Here is a 22224-nt window from a genome sequence, read left to right as displayed (position 1 = left end):
ACTCTACTATGTATGTCACAGTTAAGTATACTCTCAAACTAATGCTTAAACAGAAAAAAGAGGATCAACTCATTAGGCTTTGAGTTTAGTTATCCACTTGACTCAGGTGCTAATAAATCCTTTACATCTAAAATGTTCAGTATTGCAAAGGGCAAATTTTTTTGTTCGTTTTTTGAGACAGATCACTCTGTCACCCAGTCTGGAGTGCAGTGGCGCCATCTTGGCTCACTGCAACCTCCACTTTGCAGGTTCAAGCGATTCTCCTGCCTCAGCCTCCCAAGTAGCTGAGACTACAGGCAAGCACTACCACACCCAGCTAATTTTTTGTATTTTTAGTAGAGATGGGGTTTCACTGTGTTAGCCAGGATGGTCTCGATCTCCTGACCTCGTGATCCACCCGCCTCAGCCTCCCAAAGTGTTGGGATTACAGGCGTGAACCACTGCGCCCAGCTGCAAAGGGCAAATTTTAAACAACCATATCTTCTATGGTAAGACTGAGTTTTAGGCCAGATTTTGGATTTCAGGCATAAATTCTCAACCCTCTAAAACTTTATAGTAGCAGATTATTCAAGTGAGAGGGACACTGATAACAACTCAAGGTAATTTTGCTTTTTCCATTAAAAAGAATTAGTACACCAAGTTCTTTTGGATTAGAAATGGCGGGAGCATCAGTTTTATCAGTTTTAATGCAAATTTTGTAAAAGTTTTGTAATGTTTTCATAGGTTGTAATTCAGAAGTACAATGTTTTCATAGGTTGTAATTCAGAAATACAAGTACATAAGAACCATCTGTTAGAGATATGCCATTGAAAGGGACACCAACTAATTTAAAAATTATCTATTGGGTGATATGATTAACAATATTTAAAAGACTTTTGTTAAGTGTTTGGTTCTTATTCATGGACTGGTATTTCATTTCTGACCAGTATCATGTAAAAGCTTCCCTAAAATTTTTATTCTGGTTTACCTGGATTAGCATAAAGATAGAGCAAAAATTTCATCTTTGAAGGAGATCAGGTTAGATCCATGGATATCTGAATGGCATTGATTTATAAACCAACATTATTACTTGTGTGTTAATAGTGAAATCTAAAACAGTATAAGTTCTTAAATTCATTTAACTTTCTGATATGAGTGACTCTTAAGGTTAGAAACTAATATAAATTTAGAAAACTGAAACCAAATGTTTTCAACAAAGTAATTTATTTTTTTCCTGAGACTAAATTCAGTACAGTATTTGTTTTTATAACATCCAACATGTCTTATGTTAAACTTAACCACTTTCTATGCAGTGACTGTGGTGAGATGATCTATTTTATTTGACTACCCTCAATGTAATTCATTTGGGTAGTTCTAAGGCATATCAGTGATCAAAATGTTTCTCCCTACAGTTACTCCTGCATTCTCAATCAGTTTCTTCTGCACATCATCTAAAGAAAATTTATGTGGTATGATTACACTCTTTTTTTTTTAATACCAGAATTTCTAAAACTAAGAAAAACACTAACATTTAAAAATCAGTGTTTCTAGTCAAGGATATTTCAATTAAATTTCATCAGTACATTATAGTTTAACTCATGCTAGAAATGTTAAAACCCAAGATCTTCTGAGTCACATAATACCAACATTTCATATTAATGAATAAATTACTCAAGTTCTATACAAAGATACTAAGTGATGAGAAACAGAAAAAGCTTTCAATAGTTTTAAAAAAATACAGAAGCAAACTAATGAACACAACTACACAAAATATACACTAACCAATTGCAAGTTAAACTAGTTAGAGATTAACCTTTTAAAAAATACATTTTAGAACTTCGTGATACCCTCATAAAAGGCAGCAAACTAAGGGTATTAAAACAGTAGTCATTATTTCAGTTACTGTGTATCAAGTCTAAAAGATCCAGACAAAGGGAATGTTTTGTGATTCAATTTAAATAACTTTAAAATTGGAAACATTTAATAATTGATAATATAATTAAAAGTTAAAGAATATATACAAATGATCTGAATAGGTTTTATATTCAGTAACTTGCATGGTTTTTACACTGGCACTTTTATCATTAATTTAGGAGAATCAGATGCATTTCCCTCCATATACTTAGGCATTAAGATTTCAAATTTATAAATATGGTAGTATTTTAAATATTAAATTTTTACATGAATATTGGGTTTATCCATACTTTCCTTTGTTTCCCAGGTATTATCCAGTTTTGCAAGGAAAACACTTTTATATCACAATCAAAACTTGTCTTGGTTACTAGGCTGTAGCCATAATTGGGTTACAGTCACTTAGATTCATTATTTGGAATTATACCTAACTAAGACAGACCTAAATTAAACTTATCTCCTAGAAGAATTTCACATTTGCATTTACCTGCATGGCAGAATGGGTTTAAGCATATTTTAGCTGTTAGGAAATATTTAATTTACTTAAACTTGTTATCTGACTACTCAGAACTCTTGAGTAGTCAACTGTACCTTTGAGCTTACTTAAAACTATATCGGATTCACTTCAAATAGAAGATTTTTAAATAGAAGTTAGACTTCATTAAGGTATTGGTATTAACTTTAAATCTGAAAGAAAACATACTGAAAGTTTGACAAGTTCATTAAAAAATTTTTAGCATGTCTTGATATATTTATCAGCTTTTTATTCTTCTTTCTGCTGTCATTTCCTTAATGTTTGTTTGTTTCACCTCTCTGGTTCATTGGATTGCTACTATTTATGCTTTCATGGACTTTATCTTCACAGTTTACTGTATCTTGTAAAGCCTTTACCACATCAGCTGTACTGGCTGTTTTTGGCAAGGTCATCTGCAGTGCACACCACAGAGTAGTGCGTGTTTTCCGAGTAGCCACACACATCTCTTTAATTGCTGAAGCAAGGGCAAAAACATCTGTAAAATAAACATTCAGGATAATTTCATATTAAATGCCATTTAAATATCTGTTAAATCTTACAAAACCCAGTGCTTTTGCTACTAAATGATCAAATGTTATTTTTGTAAAAAAAGGATGGTTATTGATTGAACCAAAGTCCTGTCCTTTATCATTAAAATATTTAAAATTATTGATACTTTATTTCTGACTTGTACAATAGTGACTATACTTTGAGTAGAACACAGACTATCTTAAAACAGTTATAATAGACAAAATTAATAAAATGGAAATACTTTTGGAGTGAATAATGTGGAGATTATTTACCAATTTATTCTGTAGATAAGTGTTAATTTTAGAAATCTAATCTTTCAACCTCAGAATCTGACTTTATCAATACCTAAATTATTGCACTGACTTATCACAAGAATATGCATCAATATTTGTACCTCTGTCATCTTGGCATCTAGGAACTCCTTGCCTTTGCCGATTGGAAGCATTAGCAATTTCATCCTTTCTACGTGACTGTACAATGTGAATAGACTCCAAGTGTCTATCAAGAGCAGTAGAGATATTGGCATGAAGAAGAGAACTCCGAAGACGTTCCATTTTGCCTAGTAAAGTCACAACCTGAGGGAAGCATTTTAAATTTTGATAAGACATGTCCTGCCCTTAACTTAAGTAAAAACAAATCTTCAGTGAAGCAGAATAGAGATGACAGCAATAATATTCATTCAATAAATCAAAGAATGCTTAGTGTCCTGACACCATGCTGGGGAAACAAAAATGGAAAGTGTTTTCTATCTACTTGTCTATGTTAATTCTAAAAATATGTGGCAGTTGATTACTGAAAAGCATCAATGAAAATGTTAAATATTCAAACATTACCATGTCATTAACAGTGCAAATACAAGATCTGATAATGTTTTTGGCAAATAAGAGACCAGCCTGCAAACAGCATTGTTAGGAAGTATTGTAATCTAATGGAAAAAGTTTTGAGCTAAAAAGAGAAGTACTTGATTGATTAATCCTGACCTCAATAAGTCTTTAATTTTTCTGGGCTTCTAATGTTCCCTTTTTGGAAATCAGAAATATTCAGATAGTAATACTGACTAGTGATAGCTTTAAGGAATCCATAATACAGAAAATATTGATTTAAATTTACATTAAAATAATACAAAATGACTCCTGTAACTGTCAAAACTGCTAAAGAAAATTAGGATGCTTCTCAATCCTCTGGATAATGAAACTTAAAAAAAGGCACTGATATATTAGGTCAGTAGAGGGAGTATGTTTCATATGCCTAACTTGTTTCAAATTCTAAACTTGGAAAGTGTATGGAAAGATAACTTTTTGAATAATTGCAGTTTGAAGATCAAGTAAATACAACAATTGTCTTTGGGAGTTAAATGATTTAACAATTGATATTAGAACTTGGTATTCACTGATTGGAGAATATAAGGGGAAAAGGCTTTTCAAGAAACTAATGGCACTGGAATTAATGTTTCTCTAACCTCAAACTTGTATTAAGTTTCTTTGTAATAAGTCTATTCCGGATGTTAAATATTTTCCTCTCAACTGTGTATCAGCCAGACCCTTCAGGGGAAAACAAAACACTCCAAAAAAACCTCCAGGGAACTACTAATTATTTTTAAATAAGACAATCATTTTGAGCAAATGATAAAGAGTAAAGAAATGTGCAGATTGGGGCTGGGCACTGTAGCTCACACCTGTAATCCCAGCACTTTGGGGAGGCTGAGGCGGGCGGCTCATTTGAGATCAGGAGTTCGAGATCAGCCTGACCAACACGGTGAAACCCTATCTCTACTAAAAATACAAAAAATTAGTCGGGTGTGGTGGTGCATGCCTGTAATCTCAGCTATTCAGGAAGCTAAGGCAGGAGAATCGCTTGAACCCGGGAGGCAGAGGTTGCAGTGAGCCAGGATCTTGTCAGAGTGAGACTCTATCTCAAAAAAAGAAAAGTTTGCATAGGATGATTTTTAATAAAGTTTAAAAAGTATTTTTTTCAAAATTCTACAAAGCTAGCAAACTAGAAAATAGTAATTTTTAAACCCTCTGTTATTGACATAATGCTGCTAAGTATGAATAAAATATATATATATTTTTTTGAGATAGGGTCCCACCCTGTCCCAGGCTGGCATGCAGTGGCATCATCTCATCTCACTGCAATCTCTGCCTCCCAGGCTCAAGTGATCCTCCCACCTAAGACTCCTGAGTAGCTGGGACTATAGGCACATGCCACCATGCCCAGCTAATTTTTGTAGAGAAAATAAAATTATTATAACAGGCATAAATACATCCTTCTAAAGTAATGTGAAGCATAGGCAAAGCTGGGAAAAGTATATCACTATCCACAGTATGTCATCCTTTATTTCCTAGAAATGTATTACTGAGATAAAGAAATTTTAATTTGGAACAGTTTTTTTTTTTAAATAATAAAAGACTGAAGTTTTTATTAACATCTGGCTGTACCTCATGTTAGGCTCTGAATGTACCATAGATAAATTCCATTGTACAGATTTACAAATTTGACTCATGTTCTAATTCCTAAAATGGTTTTATTCAATCATAGAGGTAATCCATTTGGCTGCATTTTTTCCCCAGGAATCTTTATCAAATTTTATTTGGAAAACTAAGTTTTTAAGAGAGGAAGGTCAAAAAAGGAAAAGTTTACCTACCCTAAGTTGCTTAGAAAATTCTGAAATTACAAAGAATAGGAATAATCATTAAATTACAAAATGACTTAACATGAGGATTCTTACAACATTTGACTTGAAATAATATCCTGCTTTGCCAAAACAAAAGTATTTTGTTGGCTGAGCGTGGTGGCTCACACCTGTAATCCCAGCACTTTGGGAGGCTGAGGCGGGTGGATTGCTTGAGCTCAGAAGTTTGAGACCAACCTGGGCAACATGGCAAATCCTGTCTCTATAAAAAATACAAAAATTAGCTGTGCGTGGTAGTGTGCATCTGTAGTCCCAGCTATTTGGGGGCTTAGGCAGGAGGATCTTGTGAACCCAGAAGGTCAAGGCTACAGTGAGCGTAGATCATGCCACTGTACTCTAGCCTGGGTGACAAAGAGACCCTGCCTCAAAAAGAAAAAAAAAAAAAGGAAAGATGATAATTCCCTGTTACCATCTTATGTAAGCACAGCTTGCTCATCAAGCTAGAAAACAAATGTGACAAAGAAATGAGACTTTCTCCATAAATAATACTCAAAATGGTTTTTGCTTTAAAAAAAATTATTTCAGTTGAAGATTAGCTCCACTGCCAATTTGAGCTTCAAGAAGAACTATTTAAATTATGAAAATTACTTTTTAAATGATTGAGTGAGACTATTTTCCCTTTCCTATTTTTTTTTTTTTTTTTTTTTGAGACAAGGTCTTGCTCTGTTGCCCAGCTTGGAATGCAATGGTATGGTTATGGCTCACTGTACCCCTGACCTCCCAGGCTCAAGCTATCCTCCCATTTCAGCCTCCTGAGTAGCACAAGCATGCGCCACCATGTCCAGCTAATTTTTAATTTTTAGTAGAGACAGGGTCTCCCTATGTTGCCTAGGATGGTCTCAAACTCCTGGGCTCAAGTGATTCTCCCACCTCCACTTCCCAAAGTGCTGGTATTACAGGTGTGAGCCACTGCACCCAGCCCCTTTCCTAAATATTATAGTCCTAGGAACAAACATGGAAAAAATATATTTCAGAGAGTTAGATGTAAATGTGATTTAAAAACCCTTCAAAGTTCTAAAACTTGATGAGAGTTTTATTTATTTATTTATTTATTGAGATGAAGTCTCGCTCTGTCACTCAGGTTGGAGTGCAGTGGCATGATCTTGGCTCACTGCAACCTCCACCTCCTGAGTTTAAGTAATTCTCCTGCCTCAGCCTCCCGAGTAGCTGGGACTACAGGCACATGCCACCACCCCCAGCTAATTTTTGTATTTTTAGTAGAGATGGGGTTTCACCATAATGGCCAGGCTGGTCTTGAACTCCTGACCTCAGGTGATCTGCCCACCTTGGCCTCCCAAAGTGCTGGGACTACAGGAGTGAGTCACCATGCCTGGCCTGAAATTTTAACAAAATTTAACAAAATATCTATCCACTGTTATCTGTTTTTACAGCTTACTCTGGCTTGTTCTCGAAGTTCATCCACAATTAAGCGATCAACTCTAGATGGGTTGGAGGTCAGCCTTGGAATTGGAGTGTTGTTAGTACTGGATACTTTTTTTCCAGGATAATTCTTGGCAAGGGCTAATTCAGTCTGTAAAAAATTACATACTTTTAAAAAATTATATACTTTTTAGAATTTTCTAAATATGATTCGACCATGAATAATAGTTTTCATAAGCCTAATAAATAGAGTATTACCACTTTAAATGAAAATTCTGTTTTGGTATCAAAAGGCAACAAATGTAAACCACAATACCACAGTATTTTTCTATCTTTTTTTTGAGAGTCTCGCTCTGTTGCCCAGGCTGTAGTGCAGTGGCACAGTCTTGGCTCACTGCAACCTCCGTTTCCCGGGTTCAAGTGATTCTCCTGTCTCAGCCTCCCAAGTAGCTGGGATTACAGGTGCCTGCTACCATGCCCGGCTAATTTTTTGTATTTTTAGTAGAGAATGGGTTTCACCATGTTGGCCAGGCTGGTCTCCAACTCCTGACCTTGTGATCCGCCCGCCTTGGCCTCCCAAAGTGTTGGGATTACAGGCGTGAGCCACGGCGCCCAACTATCATCTTAATACAAATAGAATACCTGAGTATACAAACAGGTCAACACTAAAAAAATTAAAAGAAATAAACTTATAACCACTAAGGGGGTAAAAAAATCTACTTCAGGGCAAGTCAACTTAAAATAACAATAACTTTAAAATATCAAGCATTTTTCGTCTTCATTTATTTAAGCTTCCCATTGGCCAACCCCATCCATTTTTAGTTTTTAAGTAACCCACTTAATTCCTTACAGTCATGAACTTATAGCAAATCCTGGACATTATAGAATTCAGCTCAGAAATAAGGCAAGTTGGCTGGGTGCAGTGGCTCACACCTGTAATCCCAGCACTTGGGACATCAAGGTGGGAGGATTGCTTGAGGCCAGGGGTTTGAGACCACCGTGGGGAACATAGTGAAACCCAATGTCTACAAAAAATTAAAATTACCTAGGCATGGTGGCATGTGCCTGTAGCACTAGCTACTCAGGAGGCTGAGGAGGAAGGATTGCTTGAGCCCAGGAGTTTGGTTACAGTAAACTATGATTGTGCCACTGTACTCCAGCCTGGGCAACAGAGCGAGACCCTGTCTCTTTAAAACAACAACAAATAAAGCAAAAAGAAATAAGGCAAGTACTCTTAAACTACACTAAGGTAAACAGAATGAAGACAGGCAAAAGGAACATACTGTTACTCCTAAATGGTTAACTTTGTGTTACCTTTTTTCTCTCTTTTTCTAACGCTCTCCATTGTTCATAGCACTCTTCTAGACGAATATGAAGTTCACTGGCTGGTCCACTACGGGTTTTAATTGGTCTTTGAAATCCAAAAGTTGGCACGAGACCAGAAAAAGAATTATCACCATACATCATATCATTAAAATAAGGGTACAAATGGCTTAAGTCATCATAAGAAAATAAGTCATAGGAATCCAACAGTGGAACAACTGAATGGCCAAATGGGTGGGTGGATCTTAGGGGAAACCCATTTGAACCAAGTTGTTGAAAACCCTGATTATGCCTTAAGTCTCCCATCATATAATTATTAGAAAAGCATGACGCTTGTGTGCGATTCACACGGCTATTAATACTGTCTCCACCTCTCGTTCTGTGGCTATTAGAATGACCCTGTGACTCCAGTAGATTTTGGTATGTATTTTGTGATAAGCCATCTAAATGCTTTGAACCTTCCTCAGGATCATAATGTCCACTCTGGGGCTTGGCTTGAAAATTATGTTTGTTTACATTTTCAATTATCCCATACTGCTGAGCTGAATAGTTATCACAAAATCCATTTGGCTGCTTTATTTTTTTATCTGTAACCAATTCAAAGAGATTTTCTTCTCCAGGCTTTGTTAGTCCTTCTATGTGATTGACAGATTGGATTCTTTCTGCACCATTGTAACTAAAATCAAAACTAGAAAATGCTGAAGGGTTTTCTTGGCAATACTTCTGAAATAAATTGCTATTTGGGGTTAAGTTTGTGGATGATAGTTGGGGGAAATCTGAAGAATGGTTAGAACCTTTTGAAGCTGCACTTAAATGACTATTTAATTTCATCAAGTTACCTTGATTTCGATAAGGAATAGGAGTGTTATTTTTTGTTTGAACATTCATCCAAGTTGGTCTGTTTAAATTGATACCTCCTGAAGATGTTGCTGAGTTTGATAATAAATTCACTGATTTAAAATACTCAGAATTTGGGGGATCAGGTTTAGCAAACTGTTGCTTTTCTGTGACGTTAGCAAAATCATTAGCGGGACAAGCTGTGTGAGGTTTTAGTCCATATTCTGAGGTTAAGCCAAAATCAGCAGTGAATGCTGCTTCCTTTGCAAACTGTTTCTCTGTCAGATGTGGAGTAGTTTTTGGAAATGTGAAATTCTGCTGGTCAGGGATTGTCTCCTCCATTTTTTTCTGATTTGCTGGTTTAACCTGAAATAGCTTTGTGTAGGTATCTGCTTCTACAGTTGGTGTTTCAGGTATGCCATTGGCTAATTTTTTGCTATCTTGGACACTAAAATTTGAACATTTATTAAGCTTAGCCTTATTAGGATGAACATATTCTGGGTATCTACAATAATCTACATTTTCATTGTATCTATTAAATTGAGAAAGAAACATCTCTGCCCTTTTTTGCTGTAATGGTGCTTCAAGACCTTTAGTACATATTCTGTCCCTTCCATAAGGGTAAATATCAACTCCTGATTCTTTCATGATGTCAGACAGACCAGTTTGTGGTGTAAAACAGTTTTTGATAAATGGATATTCTTGGAATGTTGTCTTAGCTGTATCATTTGTCTGCATATTGTGACAGTTAGAATGATCACTTCGTGAGGGGTACATCCATTGTTCTTCAAGGTCTAAACCAGTAAATCCATGATAAAGTTCATCTATTTTTTGTTGTGGTGTGAGATTACTGTTATGCAGGTATTGCTTTTCCATTGCTGACATAGATTCACCACTATAAAAAGCTTGCTGAGAGATGGCTGTATCTATTGGCCTTTTGGTTTCTGTTAAGAGGTCATGGTGATCTGCAAATCTGCTTGTGTTCATTGGCCAAACTGACTTTGAATTGGAGGAGCAGGTCCTAGAACAAATAAATATATTTAATTACAACTTAGGTTTTAAAGACTTTATTTCCTCAGTGGAAGAGGGAGAAAAGGTCTTCAAAAACATTTATCTTGCCCCATGTCACCATTCTCTAATCCCTTTCAACTCTGCTTTATAAGCTACCATTAGCTCCAGATAATTATCTATCACATGAAATGTGCTATATGTTATATAAATATGCATTTTATTTTTTTTTAATTTATTTTTATTTTTTTGAGACGGAGTCTCGCTCTGTCGCCCAGGCTGGAGTGCAGTGGCCAGATCTCAGCTCACTGCAAGCTCCGCCTCTCGGGTTTATGCCATTCTCCTGCCTCAGCCTCCCGAGTAGTTGGGACTACAGGCGCCCGCCACCTCGCCCGGCTAATTTTTTTTGTATTTTTTTTAGTGGAGATGGGGTTTCACCGTGTTAGCCAGGATGGTCTTGATCTCCTGACCTCGTGATCCGCCCGTCTCGGCCTCCCAAAGTGCTGGGATTACAGGCTTGAGCCACCGCGCCCGGCCAAATATGCATTTTAATGTCTTCACTGTACTTTCCCAAGAGACAATAACTAAGGCCTAATATGTGACTTCATGGTCTTAGATGATTTATCTATAGTAAGCAGAAAATAAGTTTTTCCTTTGCTAAGGTTATTATATAAAAGCATTGTTGACCACAGTTTTTTTTTTTTTATGAAAAAAGATGTGTTTTGCTTAAACTCTGTGAAATTAAAATATTTTAATTGATTATATGTGTGCTACATACTTCCCTATTTATGAAATAGGATATTTGCATAATATGGCTTCCACACTCAAATAAAACAATTAAAACATTAAAAAATTTTCTAACACATGAATAAAATCCATATGTATTTCTGTATAGTAGTAATGAGTTTTATTCTTTGGGATCTATGTATAAAAGCTCCCTTGAATTTGTATTCTTTAAGCCAATCTTTAGTTCATTCATGAACTCAAGGGAAATAGCTCTGAATTATACAAGAATAATTTTTCAATGAAAGTCCTTACACAAAACCTTAGACTGAACTTCCAATTGTATAGCAAATACTTCAGCAAAATCAAGTCTCCTTGAAACAATATTTGAATTAAGATATCTAGTGTCAGATGATCCACTATTAAGTAAAAATAAAAGTTAATAAACAGGGTAATCTAGTGTATGTTAGTTTAAAAGCCTGTTATATACTATATAGATTATATACTAACCCTTCAGCAAAGTATGGCTGTGACTTATCTTGTTCTTCCAAAATGTTAGACACAAGTCCATATAAGTCTGTTTCACTGCCATAGTCATTTCTTTCTGTTTGAATCCTAAAAATAAATGAATTTGTGCTGAAATACAATATACTGATTACTCTTTCCAGACTTATCCTACCTTACCATTTTTATCTATAAAATATTTGGACTGAATCTACACCATCATTTCAAATAAAGAAGAGACTAGAACTCAAGAATATTTTCTTTTCCACATAAATATTTTATGTGGAAATGTCTTTTCCAAATAATATTTCTCCTTCATTTCAAATCCTATATCTAACTTACAGTGTATGCTTACCTCTTATTTCTCCACAACACATGCTTTTCATTTTAGGTGACCAAGATATAAATATCTCATCTATGATGTCACAGACATGATTGGTATCATAGCTGCTCCTGAAAGCAAGTCTTGTCCTATTATATATCATTCCATCAACACCTGCTCAGCTTCCTCATTTGCAGTTTGAAAACCATATGAACCTGATGCACTATTTTTGTGACTCTATACTAAATACTGGATAAAAAAGTGAAATGTGATATGGTCATCCTAGACACCATAGCAATTTTGCAGTTGTTCCTTACATGTAACAGATTTGGGAGCCATCCTTAATCCTTGCAAAGCATGACTGGATGGAGTTCCTTATATCCCAGAAATCCACCTAGTAACTGATACTGACTAAATACAAAATGTAAAAACCACAAGCACATGGAAGATTGGTACCTTTTACCTGTTACAGTTTTTGGGTAATTTCTTCCTAGAAGTAATACAGGTTGAGTATTCCTTATCTAAAATGCTTGGGATTAGAGGTGTTTTGGATTTCAGGTTTTTTTCTTGGATTCTGGAAATATACATTATACTTCAAATATATAATGTATATTTGTGTATTTGGTTGAACATCCCTGATCCAAAATCTGAAATGCTCCAATGAGTATTTGTTTTGAGCATCATGTCAGCAAAAAGTTTTGGATTTTGGATCAGTTTGGATTTTGGATTTTCAGATTGGGATGCTCAACCTGTACGTTTGTTTGTTTGTTTATTTATTTTTGAGATGGAGTGTCACTCTGTTCCCCAGGCTGCAGTGCGCAGTCTCTGCTCACTGCAACCTCCGCCTCCCAGGTTCAAGCGATTCTCCTGCCTCAGCCTCCCAAGTAGCTGGGACTACAAGCGCGTGCCACCACGCCTGGCTAATTTTTTTTGTATTTTCAGTAGAGACAGGGTTTCACCATGTTGGTCAGGCTGGTCTCGAACTCCTGACCTTGTGATCTGCCCACCTTGGCTTCCCAAAGTGCTGGGATTACAGGCATGAGCCACTGCTCCCAGCCCTGTACGTTGCTTTATAATAAATTGTAACTTCCTGTTTTTTCATATTTCAACATTTCATAGTGTTGGGATATTTTAGAAATAAAATACCTTATATTTGCATAACACTCATATTTAATTGATCTTTATAACACTGGAAGGGTAAGCATTAGTAATCTTTTGTTATTATCTGTTGAATAAATGAATGATCATTTGAGATATTAAGAAACTTGTATTTTGCAAGGGTATATGACTTGCCAAACTACTTCATACTTGCTAAATAGTCTGCCTATAAGTCCAATACCTTTTCTACTACATGTGTTATCTCATAAAAGTTCAATATAAAAGCTTTTTTGTGTAATTATGTATTAGTATATATCTAAAAAAATATTCAATGTAATGTATACCAAATTGCTAGCAGCTGTTATTGGGTGGTGGGGGAGAAGGTTAAGATAGACTTTCACTTTTCTTGATACATATTTCTGAAAAGTTTGAATTTTTTCACTTGATCTTAGCCAAAAGCTGAGAAGAAATAGGCTTGAATTTTTTCAATAGCATATATCAACTTTAAAAATATTTTTGTTTTTTGTAGAATTATGTATTATATGGACTTTCTAATAAAATCATTATTTAGAGAATTTGCCAAGAATTTTAATTTTTAACACTTTTCTAATAAATACAAATAACTATTTCCTGATTAGACTAAAGATGCATCAGCCGCTATAAATAGCTCCCATACATAATTAAAGATAGATGTCACTCCCTTAGGGCTCCTCTTTGCAATAGGCTCCCATAATATCCTAGTTATCGTCATCATCGTCATTATCATCATCATCATCATTATCATCATCATCATCATCAAGATTATAAAGGCAAGGATAATATTTGCCATGTTTAAATTCTGGTATCCCCCATAGAAAAGCATCTGATGTACAGGGGGCCCTTATTATTTGTGGAATTGAACAGAAAAATAATTTAAAATATCTTATGTTTGATAAAACCCTGTTTGTTCTGTAGTTGTGAAGGAAAAAAATGGAAAATTTAGAACTGGATGACAAAAACATCTAAAAGTTTTAACTCATTCATATAAGTCATCTTTAGAAAGAAGAACTTAAGATTTATGCACGAAATGTTCCCACTAATGAATTTTTTTAAGTAATAACCTAGCTGGGCAGAGGCTCATGCCTGTAATTCCAGCACTTTGGGAGGCCAAGGTGGGAGGATGCTTTGAGACCAGGAGTTCAAGACCAGCCTAGGCAACAAAGTGAGACCTCGTTTCTTAAAAAGAAAAGGAAACAAAAGTTTTTAAAGTTAGCTGACCACCGTGGTGCATACCTGTAGTCCCAGCTACTGTGGAGGCTGAGGCAGGAGGATGGCTTGAGCCCAGGAGTTCAAAGTTGCAGTGAGTCATGATCTCGCCACTGCCCTCCAGACTGGGTGACAGAGCGAGACCGTGTCTCAACAAAACAAAACACCATAAAAACTATACACAAATAACTGCCCAGTTTACACTTTCCTAAAAGTATGAAAAACCTAGAATGCCACAACAGTAAAATGCTGATGTAGGGAACAGAGAGCAAATAAACCTCAGTTCCTATGTAATTAAATTTAAAATTACCTCAATTACCCTGAGAAATGAATTAATTTACCTGTTCTTTATATTGATCTGAGAATTAGAAGGTTGTTTAATATCATCTCCATAAGTAGACCATGGTGCACAGAAAAGTGAAGAATCTACAGAACTTGAATATTCTGTTGAAGAAAATGGAGTATAGGTCTGCCTTAGGTCTACATTGTCTTCACTCTGAAAGTTTTAAGAAATGTTTATCAGATACATCAAAACTTCATTTGTTATAGAATATTAGAAAAATAAGAAAGCAGGGGAAATAACACAGGTGTAAGAGTTGGGAGAATTACATTCAAATGTAGACTTAGTGACTTAAGCTTACTTTATTCCAGGGATTGGCAAACTTTTTCTGCAAAAGGCCAAATAGTAAATATTTTAGGCTTAGCTGGCCATTAAGGTTGCTGTCAAAACTCTTCAACTCTAATGCTGCAGCACTAAATCAACCATAGACAATAAACAAATGGGTTTGGCTGCACTGCAATAAAACTTTATTTACAAAACAGGCATTGGGCAGATCTGGCTCCTTGTTGCTGGTCCGTGGCATAAAATACTTACAATTACTATACTTTTTTGTAATTCTTTGAATAGATAAGCATTATGTGGATACTAGCAATGTTATTTTTAATAAATTATATATAAAATTCAGTCTTGGGGCCAGGCGCGGTGGCTCACGCCTGTAATCCCAGCACTTTGGGAGGCCGAGGTGGGCGGATCATGAGGTCAGGAGATGAGACCATCCTGGCTAAACCCCGTCTCTACTAAAAATACAAAAAATTAGCCAGGCGTGGTGGTGGGAGCCTGTAATCCCAGCTACTTGGGAGGCTGAGGCAGGAGAATGGTGTGAACCCGGGAGGGGAAGCTTGCAGTGAGCCGAGATTGCGCCACTGCACTCCAGCCTGGGCAACAGAGCAAGACTCCGTGTCAAAAATAAATAAATAAATAAAATTCAGTCTTAATGTCCCCAATCTCTGAAAAAAGTTAATGTATATTTATATAGAATTTTACACTATTCAAAGAAATTTCACATGTATTATCATATTCAGTAAACCTTGTGACATGAGTATTATCTTACTTTAAAAACAAGGAAACTGAGGCTGCAAGTCACTCAGCCAATATGTAACAAATCTAAAACCAAAATTCAAGGTCTTCTTCCTTCTAGTCCCGGGGCTTTTATACAGTATCTTTTTTGTTTGTTTGTTTTTTGGAGACAAGAGTCTCACTCTGTTGCCCAGGCTGGAGTACAGAGATCTTGGTTCACTGCAACCTCTGCCTCCCAGGTTGAAGCGATTCTCCTGCCTTAGCCTCCCAAGTAGCTGGAATTACAGGCACCTGCCACCATGTCTGGCTAATTTTTGTATTTTCGGTAGAGTTTTAGGATTTCACCATGTTGGCCAGGCTGCTCTCGAATCCTGACCTCAAGTGATCTGCCCGCCTTGGGCCTTCCAAAGTGTTGGGATTACAGGCGTGAGCCATTGCACGCAGCCTCGGTGAATGCTTCTATAATGAACTTGAGTAAACAAAAAGTTTGGGTGTTAAGTTTCTTTTTTTTTTTTCTGTTAATAGAGATGGGGTCTCGCTGTGTTGCCCAGGCTGGTCTTAAACTCCTGGCCTCAAGTGATCCTCCTGCCTTGGCTTCCCAAAGTGCTGGGATTACAGGTGTGAGTCACTTTGCCAGGCCTTGGGTTTTAAGATTTTAATGATTCAAACCCTGAAGGACCATGTAGGGAAAGTGAATTTAACAAACAAAAAAAGATTAAGCTAATTTATACATTGTTTATTCTAGAAAATGCTTCCTTAAAGAAGACAGAAAGTATAAATTCAAAATTTTTAACTCTCCAGATAAGGAACTATTAAAACCTGAGATGCAATAACTATAAATACCCAGACATAAACACAATGAAAATAGTATTTTCTTCTAAATACAGAAGAGATATAATTCTGGCCGGGCGCAGTGGCTCACACCCGTAATCCCAGCACTTTGGGAGGCCTAGGTGTGCAGATCACCTGAGGTCAGGAGTTCAACTCCTGACCAACATGGTGAAACCCCGTTTCTACAAAAATACAAAAATTAGCCGGGCGTGGTGGCAGGTGCCTGTAATCCCAGCTACTCTAGAGGCTGAGGCAGGAGAGTCACTTGAACCCGAAAGGCGGAGGTTGCAATGAGCCAAGATTGAGCCACTGTACTCCAGCCTAGGCGACAGAGAGAGACTCTGTCAAAAAAGAAAGGAAAGAAAGGAAAGAAAGGAAAGAAAGGAAGGAAGGAAGGAAGGAAGGAAGGAAGGAAGGAAGAGAAAGAGAGACAGAAAAAGAGAAAAAGAGAGAAAGAGAGAGAAAAGAGATAATTCTGGCTAAAAGTATTTTCTAATTGCTTTTATTCTGATAATATTTCTAAATTTTTGTTCCTAACAGATATGATCACTGAAAAACATTTAAACTATACAACCATGTTATATGATACCAACAAAATGTGAACATTAAGAATTACCTTCCAATCATCCATCTTAAAGAATCTCAAAATATTTTACAACCATTTGTTCAAGTTCTGGTTATGATTCTATTTAAAATCCACACATTATAATTTTTCTGTGTATAGTTTATATTACAACTATTCTCAAGCTAAGGAAATGGAAACACAGAAGGCATTTTGCTGAGAGCTAAAACTAAAAACTACCTTCCCAGAATTTGTTGGTTAGCAGAAACTTTTACAAAGGCTTTTTATCTTTCTTTCCTAATTTTATCCCTTGAGTTCTAAAGTTATCATCATAGGCCCACTCTTACTGTGTGAAGTATCCAAAGTGACATAAATAATTGTTCATCTTTTTGAAATAGTTGCTTAAACAAAAGGAACATTTTCAGATTATGTAATGTCAAATGAGTAAACAGTATTTGAAATTAAAAATATTTGGGGAGTATTCTTTCAAGTACATTTTACATTTTAAAGCAAATTTTGAATATTACAAATAAAAATCATTTTAAAAGATTGACTTAACTTTTGTATTCTTGGGTTAAAACAACTAAAGTAATGTGGTGGATTCAAACATAATTATACTTGAAATATCTGCATCCCTTTCGTTAACAGAGGCCAGGAAATATGCAAATATTTGAGTGGCATATTAACTGGATTAACTTAAAAATGTATCACTTATATCCTTAACATACTTAAAACAATGAACTGAAATTAAATCCAAGTAAATTTTAGTCCGGATGTAAACACTGCAGAGAGCAGTGGAACTATGGTCTGGGTTCCACTTGAGCTTTGACATTTAGGGCACAAATCAAGCTCTCTGAGGCTCAGTTTCTCAATCTGTACAGTGGCATAATAATATACAAGTTTCTTAGTGTAGATTAAATAAAATAATTTATTTCTAGATATTGTTATAATTCAAAGTACAACAATATCAACATTGATGTCCTGGTTAAATAATTTCAAATGAAAATTACTTACATTACCCAAGCTTTATTTCCTTTGATTAATAAATCTAAATGTATTGGTGATGTAAGTGGTAGCATGTAATTTAAGACATTGTTGAAACCAGAAAATAAAGGAGTAAAGTGAAATTTTCACCTTTAAATTATCAAAAATATGTCTGTACCAACTTGCAATAAATGCCTGAAGGAAAAAAATATATTTTGATCTTACTAAATAAGTGGATTTTCTTACACTGCTGGCCTCATGTTATGCTGAGGACAAGATGGAAACAAATCAATGAAAAATCTTATTCCTTGTTTTCTTTTTTCTTTTCTTTTCTTTTTTTTTTTTTTTTTTTTTTTGAGAGGGAGTCTTGCTCTGTCACCCAGGTTGGAGTGCAGTGGCATGATCTTGGCTCACTGCAACCTCCACCTCCCTGGTTCAAGATTCTGCCGCTTCAGTCTCCCAAGCAGCTGGGATTACAGGTGCCTGCCACCACACCTGGCTGATTTTTGTATTTTTAGTAGAGATGGGGTTTCACCATATTGGCCAGGCTGGTCTTGAACTCCCGAACTCAGGTGATCCACCCGCCTTGGCCTCCCAAAGTGCTGGGATTACAGGCATGAGCCACCCCGCCCGGCCTTAACTTGTTTTCAAAGCAAAGTATATATTCTGAAAACACTGTATTTAAAAGATTGTAGCTGGGCGCAGTGGCTCACACCTGTAATCCCAGCACTTTGGGAGGTCCAGGCGGGAGGATCACGAGGTCAGGAGATCAAGACATACTGGCTAACACGGTGAAACCCCGTGTCTACTAAAAATACAAAAAATTAGCCGGGCGTGATGCCGGGTGCCTGTAGTCCCAGCTACTTGGGAGGCTGAGGCAGGAGAATGGCGTGAACCCTGGAGGTGGAGCTTGCAGTGAGCCAAGATCGTGCCACTGCACTCCAGCCTGGATGACAGAGCAAGACTCCGTCCCAAAAAAGGAAAAAAAAAAAAAAAAAAAAGATTGTTACTGGGCTGGGCGCAGTGGCCTGAAATCCTAGCACTTTGGAAGGCCGAGGCGGAAGCATGGCTGGAGCCCAGGAGTTCGAGACCAGCCCGGGGAATATGGCGAAACCCTGTCTCTAAAAACAACATAAAAATTAGCCGGGCATGATGGCAGGTGCCTGTAATCCCAGCTACTCGGGAGGCTGAGACGGAAGAACTGTTTGAACCGGGGAGACAGAGGTTACTGTGATCCGAGATCGCGCCACTGCACTCCAGCCTGGGCAACAGAACGAGACTCCGTCTCAAAAAACAAAACAAAACGGCCTGACGCGGTGGCTCATGCCTGTAATCCCAGCACTTTGGGAGGCCAAGGTGCGCGGATCACCTCAAGTCGGGAGTTCGAGACCAGCCTGACCAAAATGGAGAAACCCCATCTCTACTAAAAATACAAAATTAGCCAGGCGTGGTGGCGCATGCCCGCAATCCCAGCTACTCGGGAGGCTGAGGCAGGAGAATAGCTTGAGCCCGGGAGGCGGAGGTTGCGGTGAGCCGAGATCGCGCCACTGCACTCCAGTCTGGGCAACAAGAGCAAAACTCCATCTCAAAAAACAAAACAAAACAAAACAAAAAAGTGCAGCCGGGCGTGGTGGCGCGCGCCTCAGGAAGCTGAGGCACAAGAATCGCTTCAGCCCGGCTGGCGAAGGTTGCAGTGAGCCGAGATGGCGCCACTGCACTCCAGCCTGGGAGACAGAGCAAAACCCTGTCTCAAAAAAAAAAAAAAAGAAAAAAGAAAAAGAAAAAAAAGGTTGTCTCCGGTTTTCTTTTCTTTAACTGTGGAGCCACTAAACCCCTATGAATCGGAGGCTCGAGGAAATTAATTTGACTGAGAACAAATTGTGTAACAGGGGCGGAGTTTAACAGGGGCGGAGTTTACTCAAGGACCTGCGATTTGTAGCAATCGTAGAAGGAAGCGGAGCCAGTCAACATCACGCTGCCGAAGACATCGGTTAACCTGTTGCCGGCGTCGGCGCCGAGGTTCCAGCAGCGATTCGCACCTCCAGGGAACGCGACTTTGGGCTGCAGCACGCGGGAACAGGAAATATCAGAAAGTGGTCACGAGGGTGACGCCGGAGCTGAAACGGCCCGACACCTGTCCCACCTAGGCCGTTCGGCTCAATTCCGAACCCTCTCAGAGGACACGAATTTGGGGGCCCGCGCTTCCAGCCTCGGGATTCTCACTCTTCCCTCGGGCCCCCTGAGTGCCACCCCGAGGGGCGCCCCTCCCCGGCCACCGCCTCAGCGCGACGGCTGCCTCCCGGGAATCGCGGCGACCCCTGAGTGCCGACCCCGAGGCGCGCCCCTCCCCGGCCACCGCCTCAGCGCGACGGCTGCCTCCCGGGAATCGCGGCGACCCGGGCTCCGTCCGGCCCGTCCAGTCAGCCCGCGCCGCGCCCCCCGCCCGCCCGCCCCGTCCGGGCTCCCCACCGACGACCCGCCTCTGCCGCCCCGTCTGGGGACGTGTCCCCTCCTCAGCCTCTCCTCCTTGTCGCCTCTTGCAAGCCTGGCCGCCCCCTGGACCCTGCCCTTCCCCATCCGTTACCTCAAGTCCTTCCTCCCTCAGGCCTGAGGGGTGAGGGCGCGGGCAGGTGTCTCCACGTCTCACCTCCATGGGGCCCCCCCAGCCTCTCCCGGACTAGGCACAGCTCCTGGGGTACGGGGGTGAGGGGGGGCGTCCAGGCCCGGCTCCCTCAGCCCGCACCCCGCCGTCTCCGCAGCCGCCTCCGCCGCCCGGGCGCTGCCTGAAGCCAGTCTACGGGTGGGGGGGGGGCCGGAGCGGGGAGGGAGGGGCGGGGGCAGAGGCCGTTACCTGGCCTGCCTGGGGCTCGCGACTAGGCACACGGCACAGGCGCGCCCCGCCCCGCCCCGCTGTGAGGCCCGCCCCCCGCTTCGCACCCCGCCATTGGCCCGATACCCATCCAATGGGCGACCACTCCAGGCTCCGTTACCCCCCAGAGACAAGCAGAGGAAGGGGCGGTTAGCGAACCTCGCTCTCTGAGCTTTTCCCGCTCAAAGTAAATGTGTTTGGGATTGGCCCGGACTGGCAGGCACCGGCCCGATGATTTGCTGATAGGGCAGCGGAGAGGCGGGGCGTGGAAGGTTGAAAGAGCGCAGCCCTACTGGGTGGGAGAGGTATTGGGGGCGCTTGGAAGATTTGAGAAGTCGCTCAGCAACTGGCTCATCATCCAAAACCTAGCCGTTGCGCACATTTCATTTGTCCGACATTTCATATTTGTCCCTTAGTCCCTCCCGTAGCTCCCACAATCCTTTGGAGCTGCCCAGAGACTAATATATCTTGTACCGGTTTGGGGAGGGCGAGGAACAACTTGTGGACTGGGTGTTGTTGGGAGACCACCCTTTTGAGGGAGAGCTGCCCTGTGTCCTAAGCCCGGGCTTCCAGTCAGGGTTAAGACTGAGTGTTAATGTGACTTTTGAACAAAGTTCGCTGTGACCTTTTGTTCGTTTGTGTTGTCTGTGTAAAACAGGGTCTTGCTCTGTCGCCCAGGCTGGAGTGCAGTGGCGCTATCATAGCTCGTTGCAGCCTTGAACTCCCGGGTTCAAGCGATCCTCCCGCCTCAGCCTCACGAGTAGCTGGGGCTGCAGGCTACGCGACGCCACCACTCCTGGCTAATTTTAAAAAATTTTTTGTAAAACTGAGGGGCCTGGGGGTTGGGTCTCTTTATGTTGCCCAGGCTGGTCTCAAACTCCTGGTCTCAGCCTCCCGAGTAGTTGGGGCTACAGGCGCATGCCACCATTCTCAGCTCATTTTTGTGTGTGTGTGTGAGATGGAATGTCACTCTGTCGCCAGGCTAGAGTGCAGTGGCACAAAGGCTCACTACAACCTCTGCCTCCCGGGTTCGAGCGATTCTCCTGCCTCAGCTTCCCAAGTAGCTGGGACTACAGGCCCATGCCACCACTCCCAGCTAATTTTTGTATTTTTAGTAGAGACGGGAATTTCACCATGTTGCCCAGGATGGTCTCCATCTCTTGACCTCGTGATCTGCCCGCTTCAGCCTCCAAAAGTTCTGGGATTACAGGCGTGAGCCACCGTGCCTGGCCCCAGCTCATTTTTAAATTTTTTTGTAGAGCCAGGGTTGGAGGTGGGGATGGGAGTGGGGGCGTGGGTCTCTTTATGTTGCCCAAGCTAGTCTTGAACTGAACTCTTGACCTGAAGTGATTCTCCGCCTCGGCCTCCCAAAGTGTAAGATTACAAGTGAGAACTTACATGAAGAAGCCATTCCAGGCACCCAACAAACCATTCATATGGCAGTCAGTTTGGGGATATGACGGTCTCGGAGAAATGCTAGTTTTTGTCCCCAGACACTGCTAAAAATGAGATAGTTGAAATATAAAAGAAGTAAACACAGCACTTTTAGGTTGT

At 39.6% G+C, this 22224-nt stretch overlaps 1 protein-coding gene across 1 annotated transcript; it reads right to left on the bottom strand.

The window, feature by feature from the left end:
- Positions 1 to 1187: 1187 nt before the first annotated feature.
- Positions 1188 to 20573, bottom strand: MEIOC (meiosis specific with coiled-coil domain). The gene is made up of 8 exons (XM_005584439.5): positions 20386 to 20573; positions 19728 to 19862; positions 14409 to 14563; positions 11409 to 11513; positions 8322 to 10188; positions 7024 to 7158; positions 3330 to 3510; positions 1188 to 2900 (listed from the first exon to the last, which is right to left on the bottom strand). The coding sequence occupies exons 1-8, from the start codon at positions 20452 to 20454 to the stop codon at positions 2680 to 2682; spliced, it is 2868 nt and encodes a 955-aa protein (XP_005584496.4). The 5' UTR covers positions 20455 to 20573; the 3' UTR covers positions 1188 to 2679.
- Positions 20574 to 22224: the final 1651 nt, after the last annotated feature.

Source organism: Macaca fascicularis, chromosome 16 (assembly GCF_037993035.2).
Source record: "Macaca fascicularis isolate 582-1 chromosome 16, T2T-MFA8v1.1".
NCBI classification, from domain to species: Eukaryota; Metazoa; Chordata; class Mammalia; order Primates; family Cercopithecidae; genus Macaca; species Macaca fascicularis.
Note: the sequence above shows the minus strand (reverse complement) of the source record. Positions and strands in the feature narration are given on the sequence as shown.

Bases quoted from the DNA above. Each gene is read 5' to 3' on its own strand.
- MEIOC (XM_005584439.5), bottom strand. From the start codon at position 20,454: ATGGAGGTGAGACGTGGAGACACCTGCCCGCGCCCTCACCCCTCAGGC. The intron at 14,564-19,727 runs GTCCTTGAGTAA...TAAAACTTTCAG, and splicing joins ACGATTGCTACAAATCGCAG to AGTGAAGACAATGTAGACCT. The intron at 11,514-14,408 runs GTAAATTAATTC...ATTTATTTTTAG, and splicing joins CAGATCAATATAAAGAACAG to GATTCAAACAGAAAGAAATG.